This window comes from Danio rerio, chromosome 3 (genome assembly GCF_052040795.2).
Source record: "Danio rerio strain M-AB ecotype USA chromosome 3, GRCz13ab, whole genome shotgun sequence".
In the NCBI taxonomy this organism is placed as follows: Eukaryota; Metazoa; Chordata; class Actinopteri; order Cypriniformes; family Danionidae; genus Danio; species Danio rerio.
In genome coordinates, this window is record NC_141023.1 from 19,193,269 (window position 1) to 19,203,822 (window position 10,554).

The 10,554-nt window shown below is 35.9% G+C and overlaps 1 protein-coding gene across 2 annotated transcripts in view; it reads left to right on the plus strand.

Annotated features, from left to right (window-relative positions):
* The window catches only part of tlk2 (tousled-like kinase 2), a 32,094-nt gene extending 23,972 nt beyond the window's left edge, over positions 1-8,122 (plus strand). For both annotated transcript variants that reach the window (XM_087242460.1, NM_001110417.1), the window contains 6 exon segments: positions 240-329; positions 518-687; positions 802-937; positions 3,573-3,684; positions 3,840-3,947; positions 6,699-8,122. In XM_087242460.1, the coding sequence (XP_087098586.1) occupies positions 240-329; positions 518-687; positions 802-937; positions 3,573-3,684; positions 3,840-3,947; positions 6,699-6,872 (790 nt within the window). In that variant the 3' untranslated portion in view covers positions 6,873-8,122.
* The last annotated feature ends 2,432 nt before the right edge of the window (positions 8,123-10,554 follow it).

Genomic DNA, 10,554 nt, shown 5'->3' on the forward strand with positions numbered 1-10,554 from the left:
TTAATATAGGATATATTTTGGATTTAGGGTCAAATCTGACTGTACTTGCATTTAATATAAAAAGGTCACTGATCTGGTTTTTCTGTAAATGAATAAGATAAGGGTTTCAAAGATTTTTTTGTGACCTGCTATGTTTTCCCATAGCATTTCCTTACTTCACATATGATCTTTTTATTTTATTCAAGCCTTCTTGAGGTCTTTTGTTAATGTTACTAAAATGTTTCTTGACATGTTTTTAGGCATGCCTGTCGAGAATATAGAATCCATAAAGAGCTGGACCATCCCAGAATAGTCAAACTGTATGACTACTTTTCCCTGGATACTGACTCGTGAGTGAACTTGCCCTCATGTTATTGAAAAGTGTACAATTTATACTTTTTCCCATTTCAAGACCCTCGTTTTGACCAATTTTTAGGATTTTAACTGAAATATTTTATGAACTTTTATGCATTGATGCATTTCTGTTATGTCACTGTGTAACGTGGACTGCTGAGAAAGTTGTTCTAATGCTTTGTAGATTCTGCACTGTTCTGGAGTACTGCGAGGGAAACGATCTGGATTTCTACCTGAAGCAGCACAAGTTAATGTCAGAAAAAGAGGCCCGGTCCATCATAATGCAGGTCGTCAATGCCCTCAAGTACCTAAATGAAATCCGCCCGCCGATCATCCATTACGACCTCAAACCAGGTCAGACACCAGTTGATCCACGTCCCAATGAACTCTTCTGTACAATGCTGAGCATGACAGCTAGCACCATTTTGTGATCTTTGGGATTAATCTGTTTGGTTTTGTGTTATCTAGGTAACATCCTGCTGGTGAATGGCACAGCATGTGGAGAGATAAAGATCACAGACTTTGGGCTGTCCAAGATCATGGATGATGACAACTATGGCGTGGATGGCATGGAGTTGACGTCACAAGGGGCAGGGACATACTGGTCAGTTCTTCTCTCACAAATCACAAATGCTGTTAATCTAAAGCTGCAATTGTCATGCACATCTTGTCAGTTAAAACTTTTCCAGACGGCGCTCTTACAACCAAACTCATAAAAGCTAGCACACTGTTATATTAATATATTAAAAACATATGATTCGTATCGTGCCTTTTGATTGGCTCTCAGGGCATAGCTGCTTTTACCGTCAAAGGGACAAACGTATGCAAGCGTTTACTACATGCCTAAAGTATTTGCTCAATGTCATTAGCTTATTTTTAGTGGTAGTGGCGTTTATCGGCTTTTTCATCTGAACTCTTTAGATTTTCTTTTTTTTTTTAACTACTGTAGAATAGTTCGCTTCATTTTTACACGCACGTTTTTAAAACTTGGAAAAGATCCTGCCACAGTATTTGAAAATACATTTTAACTGCCTGGAATGTTTTAATTGATTGTGTCAGCTTTGATTCTGCGAGAAACTTATTTTATTCTGTTAATTCTTTTGAAGCTATTTTAAACACTGTTACCCTAATGCAGTCTGAGGTAATGCTTAATATAGTTTATTTGTGTAGTCTACTTCTCATCATTAAAATGGCTGCAGAACCTGCATGGTGTTAAGCTCAAATAATTATCACACAAAAAATATTTTGATGTCATTATCATCTGATTAAATTCTTTTTTTTTTTATCTCAATTGGGCATGGGCCAGTCTAAGATTCTGACGGTATATTAACCTTGAATAAAAATATCACAGTTTCATGCCATCACGGTACTGCTCCAGAATAAGTTATTTTAAAATGTCTGGGTCTAAAACTTCTGCCTTTTACCTCATTAAACACAATTTACTTTGTTTTAAGAAACTTGTGAATTATTTTGGACCAGTAGTTTATGATTTAGAGATTCCGGTTTGGCGGTTATAAAACCTTGACTTTTCCAAGCCGCGGTAAACCTTAAAACCAGTTAGCCTCCCATGTCTGATCTCGATTGTGCCTAGATTGTTAGTGATCTAAAACTCTGTACAATAAATGCATTTACAACACATTTACCTTATTATCCCTACATGCTCGCATCCAAGACAGTTTGTCACGGTGGCATGAATGAAATGTTCCCAAATGAAAGTGAAACTGCAGCTAAAGTAAAAAAAATAAAATAAAAGTGAAACCATGAATTGACAAACTCTGGAGAAAACATTGGATAACGTGGTGATGTAATGACTTTATTCCATGTACTATAACATGCAAAACATGAACATGAATGGAACTTTCTAAAAGCAGCTTATAAACGCCTTGGCCATATTATTGCTTTATTTAGGCTGCTTTCAGACCTGTAGATGGATTGTTTTGTTTTGAAACGGGGATTAAAATGGTTACAATGTTGCTCGTTGTTCTTGATGCAGTTCGCTTTCACACTTTTTCAAAGTGTCTAAACAGACCAAAATAGCTAAAACAAGTAAACTCTCCTCAAATTGGTTAGAGTTCTACAATTTATTTTTCAGAGTCACACTTAGCTGTATTGCATCCTCATAATATTTTATTGTTCATTGTCATAAATAAAAATAAAAAAAAACTGCTCTTTAATTTTGAATGTTGACAACTACAGACATAGTCACCAAATAAAAGTCACAGGTAAGACTTTCTCATACATAGTTGTTGGCTAGAATTATATACGTGTTATAGATTTTACATTATAGAGAAAAATACAAATAAACTAAGAATGCATTTAGGTCAATTTTCCTTACGGCTAAGCGCTTCAATTTTGTATTTGACATAAAACTCACAATTACCAGTAGGAATGACATCCCGCCCTACATTTTTTCTTTATATAGCTATATATCTCTATTACATAATACATTGTGCGGTGTCACGGTGGTGCAGTGGGTAACATGATCGCCTCACAACAAGAGGGTTGCTGGTTTGAGCTTCGGCTGGGTCAGTTGGCATTTCTCTGTGGAGTTTGCATGTTCTCCCCATGTTTGTGTGGGTTTTCTCCGGATACTCCGGTTTAACCCATCAGTCCAAAGACATGTGGTATAGGTGAATTGGGAAAGCTAAATTGTACATTTTGTATGTGTGAATGAGTGTATGGGTGTTTCCCAGTGATGGGTTGCAGCTGGAAGGGCATCCGCTGCGTAAAACATATGCTCTAAGTTGGTGGTTCATTCCACTGTGGCGACCCCTGATTAATAAAGGTACTAAGCTGAACAGCAAATAAAACAATTAATGAATAATACATTGTTATATAGCCTGGTTCGTTTGATCGTATTGCTTTCTCACGACAATCGATCCGCAAAAAAATTCTTCAATCAAGACGAAACCACCTCATTCAGGCGATATCGGATCAATTGTTTTGGCGCAGATCAGAGTGCGATTGCTGGATTCTCATATACCACATGAGCTGCACTAAGGAGAAAATGCACCAGGTTCTAAAACAATCTAAGGGTGCTTTCACACCTAGATGTTTAAGGTAAATAATTTAATTACTGATGTCCATGTAAATGTAGTTACTGTAAATTTTACTTTCACATGGACTTTAAAAAATGTATTTTTTGCTGGTGGTCTAAAAGCTCGTATAGCATTTGAGCTGAAATGCAGTCTCTTGCCTTTTTGTCCGTAATATAAAATTTTTGTGTGTATGTACACCAGGTATCTTCCTCCAGAGTGCTTTGTGGTTGGAAAAGAGCCACCTAAGATCTCCAACAAAGTGGATGTTTGGTCAGTTGGAGTTATCTTTTACCAGTGCCTCTATGGAAAGAAGGTAAAAAAAAAAAATCTATTACTGGCAGTGTATTAATTGTCCAATTGGTTTAGTGGTCTCCAAGAGACCTACTATTGTTATTGTAAAGCTTTGTGCATTTGCATTCATTCACTTTATTTTTATTTTTTTTCCTTCATCGCGTCTTCACCACACAGCCGTTCGGTCATAATCAGTCCCAGCAGGACATCCTTCAGGAGAACACTATTCTCAAAGCCACAGAGGTGCAGTTTCCTCCCAAACCAGGAGTCTCGCCTGAGGCTAAGGTACTTCTCTTTTTTTTTCTTTCTGTGCTGTGTTCCCAGAGCCAAGAGGTTCAGTCACAGGGCTGTTGAAGTGTCTGTGTCACCAAATAAGTATTACACCATCATTGACTCCATTGTGCTGTGTTTATTTACTGACTTCTTACATTTTTTAATTCGCATTCCATAAGTTTTAAATCCTCTTTACTTCATAATTTTAAATGCATAAATGCTTTGCCAGTAAGTATAACATATTTGGGTTTTGCAGTGACCCAAGTCTGCAAACAGATTCATAACAGCTGCAATCGCATAAATCTTTCCTGATATTTCATTTACAAATGCAAAATAATAAAAGAAAGCATATTTCACTCCCCTGGGAATTTTAATTTTGTTATTAAGCTGTCATGAACTACCTGAATTTACTCCATTTACTTAAAGTATTAGGATTGCAGCTAGTTTTATTAGCCAAAACGTTTTTCAAATTATTATATAGAGTGTAAAGTATGTTGTTTTTTTTTCTTTCTTTTTTTGATAATTATTATAAAAACAATATATAACAATTGCTATATGCAAAAGGTGTGTTTTACTCGCTGTTGGCCCTCTGCCTGCGGTTGCCCTATTTGTGCCATGTTAACCTTTTTAGCAGGAAACTTTCTAAACACCAAATGCTGTGCATCCTTTATAGCCCATTTCCACCAAGGGGTACAGTACGGCACGGGTCACCTTTATCAGGGTTGCGTTTCCACTGGCAAAAGGGTACCAAACTTTGTTTTTACATGCTTCACTCTTGCGTTTGTCCATTTCAGAAAGGATCCGCTGTCAGAAGCACTTCAATAATCACGTGCACATTATTATCAACAGCACAAGAAGTTCGTTATTTCAAATATGGACGCGTGGCGAGCTAACGCAAGAAAGTAAAATCGCTTGCGTTTTAGGCAGTTTTGTAAACAACTACGGTACACAGGGTAGATTCTGCTTCTCTAGGCTTTGTGGCTGTTCATCAAGATGACGACAAGGTTTGTTTAAGCTCAGGTCAACCATGGTTAGTTATTATATGTAAATATTATTGCGGTGTAATGTCTCGGCTGTGTATTTAAAAATGTCACTTTGTTGTTTTTTTTGTTTTGTTTTTTTAAAAAGCAAACCATAAAAGCGTACCAACCCGTACCATACCACACAGTGGAAACGGGCCATTAGTGGCACAGAAAAGGTTGTGAGATTGTATCATCAATATGGTTTTGTGTTGCTAGGATATAATAAAGATGACTAGTTGAGTCGGATTTGCTAATACTTAGTCATGTCTCTGGAACCTTAATATTTATTGTCTGCCATTTTGTTTAATTATTTTATATAATACTCAACGTAATTGAATACACCCCATTTTGAAAATGAATATTTGCATCCATTTCTCAACGAATATGGGTAATGTATATTGGTGCATTTGAACAAAACAGATTTATTAAACGGATACATTTTTTTAAAATAATATTTTAATCGCCAAACATATTTAGAAATTGAAAGATAAGACAATTAAATTCAAGCAAAATATTGCAAAAAAAAGTGACAACTTAAAAAATTTCAGCTAAATTTTTTTTACATTTTTTGCTTCTTGATTTTTTTTTTTTTTTTTTTGAATTTAATATTTTTCTATAGCATATAAGTTTGGATGTACTAGTTTTTGGACAGTTATCGTAAGTTATTTTAATATATAAGCTCCAGATTTGGCTTCAGTACTGACTAATGTATATGCACAAATATAATATTATAAAGCTTCTTATTAAAAATAGGAATTTAAAAGGTAGTGGGTGTACTTGTATATGCTGAGCACTGTATAATTGACATGACGACTGTTTTGCAGGTCAAAGGAATCATTTTGACAACATTGTCATAATTTAAACTAGGGATACATGATATTGTAAAACTGACATTTGCAATATTTAGTTTTCTGCAATTTATATATTGCCGTGTGAATGTTATTTCATAAGATTTAAACTGCTCCATTTGGAAAGAATTCATCATTTTACATTCGATTGTGATTTTCTTGGGAGTGGGTTTGCTTAAAATATAATAACAGTATGGATCCTGACGTTGTCATAGTTGGGTAAACCTAAAATGCAGTTAATGGGAGAAAACCACAAATACATCTTGTATTTCTATTTGCTCAAATAATAAAAGGAAAAACTCAGTGATTGTTTTTTTTTTTGTAACTTTTTTTGTGACTTTCAAAATAAGGCGGTAAAAAAAGTTGTATCAGAGTGGTAATGGTAGAAAGAAGAGAGAAAATTAAGTGTTCATTCATTTTTCGTAATTACATGCAAAGATGATTTAATACTAAATATAGCTTTATTAATGTACATGTTTTTGAATCAAGATATGGAAAACTTTCAAGCAATTTAGATGCTAATCACTTAATTGCATCATCACCATCTTGTGAAAGGGGCCCATTGAGGTAAAATGTTAATGGTATCAATGTAATCACATGTAAAAATGATTAATTGTAGAAATAAATACAATTAGTCCTTTGTTAAAGCTACAAATTTGATCAGTTCTTGTGCCCAATTATGCTTAATTTTGTAGTCACACCTTCATCAAAAATGCCTTCACATTATTATTGTTGAACTTTGCTTATGTTTTCAAATTATGTATTGTGCAACCCAAATTTAAACGATTTAACGATTTAAAAAACATAACATGTTTAAAACCTCATTCAACCTGAGCTACTTTCATAAATCAGATGCCATAATAAATGAACACCTTCTTCTGTGTCCACCTCAGGCCTTCATCCGCAGATGTCTGGTGTACCGTAAGGAGGACCGTATTGATGTTCACCAGCTGGCCAGTGACCCCTACCTCCTCCCGCACATACGCAAGTCCGTGGCGGCCACGGGTAACTCCAGCATGGCCGTGGCCTCCACCTCCAACTCCTCCAACAGCAGCGCCTCAAACTGAGAGCCCCGCCCATCCTTGCTTGTTCTGATTGGAGCAGAGCGCGTGAGGTGTTTTGCCCCACCCCTCTCTGCAGTGCATCGGAAGGGGGTCGAACCCCTTACCTGCCAACTGAGGGAGCAGGAGGAACTGGGTAAGAGAGGGATGGAGATAAGACGCATCCCCCTCCACCCTTCTTCCTCTCCCAGGCATCTGGAAGGTTTTTATTTCTTTTATTTCTCATTCTCGGATGGAAGGGGACTAAAGGCGCCCCGCATCGAGTGAGCCAGAGGGATTCAATATAAGGCTGTATTATCTGTGAGAAGGACCGAAGTGCAGCAGCTCAGACTGGAGGAAGAGACTGGTATATGCCCTGCACCCCACACATGCACACACACACACACACACACACATTTATAATGAGGCCAGCTTGATTTTTCTTACAGTAATGGGACGAGTCCATTTATACTAATGTGCATTCAAGTGTACAATATTCCTAAAGAATCTTTAGATGACACAAAGCCCGTCCCGGTTTTCCTTCCTTGCTCGCTCTTATTTTTATTATTATTATTATATTTTCCACCTCTGGAATGGATCTATGAACTTTTGGAAGCAATACTGTCAATGGGGTTCTTTTCAGTGATTTCAATGGAGTTTTAAACCCTAGTTTTAAATGCCTTTCTGAACTGCCATCAGATCATTTAATAAATGCAGCAGGACCTGTAGGTTAGCTGATCTTCAGTGCTGGGATTCAGATGTTTGCTCTGGAGCCCCAAATGTTTGTCTGTTTATGTCCTGCTCACTTCCGCCCCTGTTTAATGACCAAAGCTGAGCTCCACCAATAGGTGGTGCTGTTTGACTTGAGTGTTTCTTTTTTTTTTTGTTTTTTTTTTTTGCTGTAATTAAAATGTTTTTTGTTTTTTAGCAAGCTTATTCTTTGTAGATTTAGCGACACTAACCCATGCCCCTTCCTTGCCCCAAGTCTGTTCTTGTTTCTTATTGTGTCTTTGGACAGAATCTAATGCTGAAAAATGAGATGATGAGATTTTATTTTTCATCGAATTTAAAAGTGTTGTGCCTCACCTAGAAACACAGACACCAATGCGTTCAGAAATCACACACAGTCATATATGTTTAGGTCTGGTGATACGGCTGATTTGCCTGATCCTGTTTTACTGTTTGTGGGGAAGGAAGGAACTCTCTCTAGGGGGCGGAGATAGTGCAGGGGTACAGGGCAGAGTGCGGAGCGACCATTAAATGCTATTGGTTATTAATATATTGTCTTGTCTGCCCTTTTTTGTCACTTTATATATATTTATTTACCAGATCTACAAATGCTTTAAATGTCCCATAAAATTAAAATAGTTTTTTTTTAGATGTCAGTATCAGTATTGCTAGTTTTTCAGGGTGTCCGCTGGGTCTTAAAGTATTAAAAGGTGATAAATCAATTATGAGAAAATTAAGTCCCCTAAAAGGTATTAAAAAGTCTTAATCCAGTTTTCACGAGGTCTTAATTTTTGTTCAAGCGTTGTCCAAAGTGTTTGACTCCAAAAAAGCATAAATATATTTATTTTCCTTCTAATATTAACAACGACGTGCTCGATCCATGCGATTGATTTGGGCCTGACGCATCTGGCCAAGCTCCTCCATCGAGGTGATGTCCTGTAATTTGCTTCAAATGCGGAAAGTGATGTGACGCTCTCCACATGTAGTGAAACAGACGGCAAAATGGGAAAAAGTAAGTTTGTGTTCACCTGGTTAAAAAGATGAGTTTAAACCAGAAGTCTCAAACTCAAATTAGTGGGGGTCCATTTAGTGACTGACAATTCATAGCAAGGCCATTTTAACATTCTAGCACATGGAAAAAAGTGAAACTCTGATGTAATTGATGCACTCAGACATTCTTTCCCTGAGTATCAAAGCTCCTTTTGTTTTTTGCTGTACATATTGGTAGTTTAAATTGCTATGAAAATACTACAACTTATTAATATGCATCATAATAAAATGAATAATGATTATGTCCCAATTAATTGTTGCTTAACCAAATGTTTAACAGATAGGGCTAGACAGCAGAATGCATTTTGAGTAATTTTATTGACTTTACTGGTAATAGTTCTTCTTAATATCATTATTTTTTGTAAAACTACAACAAAGGGGAGAAAGTATGTCTATATTCACATTTACTTTAACATGTTCATTTTAGCCAGATGTAACATTTTACTAATGCACAATTTTTATACAATTCTTAATATGCACATGAGAAAAATCTATTAAATGAGACCATTTGAATCAAATATTAGCAACTTAGCAAGCTTATATTTACACCAGCAGTATAACATGTAAGCCATGAAGAGGTGTTTTTACAACCAAATGCAGGTGGTATAAAACTGATTATAATCAAATAACCCTTGAATATTTACAAAAACAGAGCTTTAGTACAAATAGAGCACTTGTGGACATACATTTCAACATTTAAATCAGCCCCAGAAATCTGCATGAGATTATATACTGAAAGAAACCGAAAGTAACCTGAATATCGTACAATAACTTAAATGTCCAGTAGGTAGGGGTCAAAACAACAAGTGTATATGCGGCTGCACACAACAATGATAGTGATTCAAAAACATGTTTTGAGGCGAATCTCGTTATATTTTGACCGGCAGTTTGAGACCCTTGGTTTAAACAGTGGCTGGAGCCTGTCGCTGAAAACAACCGTGTAATTTATTATTTTAAGCTTTGTCTCTTCCAAGCTTATCTGAGTTCAATGGAGCTCAACCATGCAACAGATTTATTTAATTACAACTGTTTTAAGTTAAGGGTTTGATACTGATTAAAACTTGAAGTGGTGATGAGGTCTTAAAATAGTCTGAGAAGGTCTTTATAAAAGTCTTAAAAAGGTGTTGAAATTACATTTAGGATTCCTGCATATATACCCTGTTTTAGGATATCAATCAGTAGTGTGCTCCAAACATGTAAGGCTTCTAGTTTGTTCTCTGCAGGTCATAACAAATCAAATGCTCTTTAGTATCTGATCTAATCCCCACCCCTTTCAAGACGCTTCACATTTGCTTTTCATTTGATGCACTTGAGCTCAATCGCTCTCACTATCTCGCTATTGGCTGTTTTTAAAAAAGGGAGGAGCTACACTGTCCCACACGCTCTGTGTTTCAATTAAGATTACATCAAACATCGAGTAAAAGTCCATATTTCAAAGCACTTCAGGGGACCTTTAATTGTGCTGTGGTGAAAAATAGATTTAAGAAAGAAACAAACAGATTTAAAAGTAAATAAATTTAATAAATTATTAAAAAATGTAAATTTGTAAGTTTTTGAAATAAAATAACGTTAGGATACTATAAGGAGTTAGTTAAATAAAATTAAAATGAAAGTCACAAAATTGAGGAATGAGATCTTCGAGTTTGCTTCTCACCTCAGGACGTGATTATTTAATGTTTTCTTCTCCAGTTGGATTTACACAGGGTTCCTACACATTTTTGAAGTCAAATTTGAACACTTTTCGGGCACTTTTCAGATGCATTTTCAGACTTATTTTAGCACTTTTAAAACATGGTTAATTGCATATTTTTATACATAAACAGTATTCTGTAGTCATTTACTGTCTTATATTTCACTCACATTTTACACGTAAAGATGACACACAGGTCATGCTACTGGCATATGCACAGACTCCAGAGTTTTCATTTTA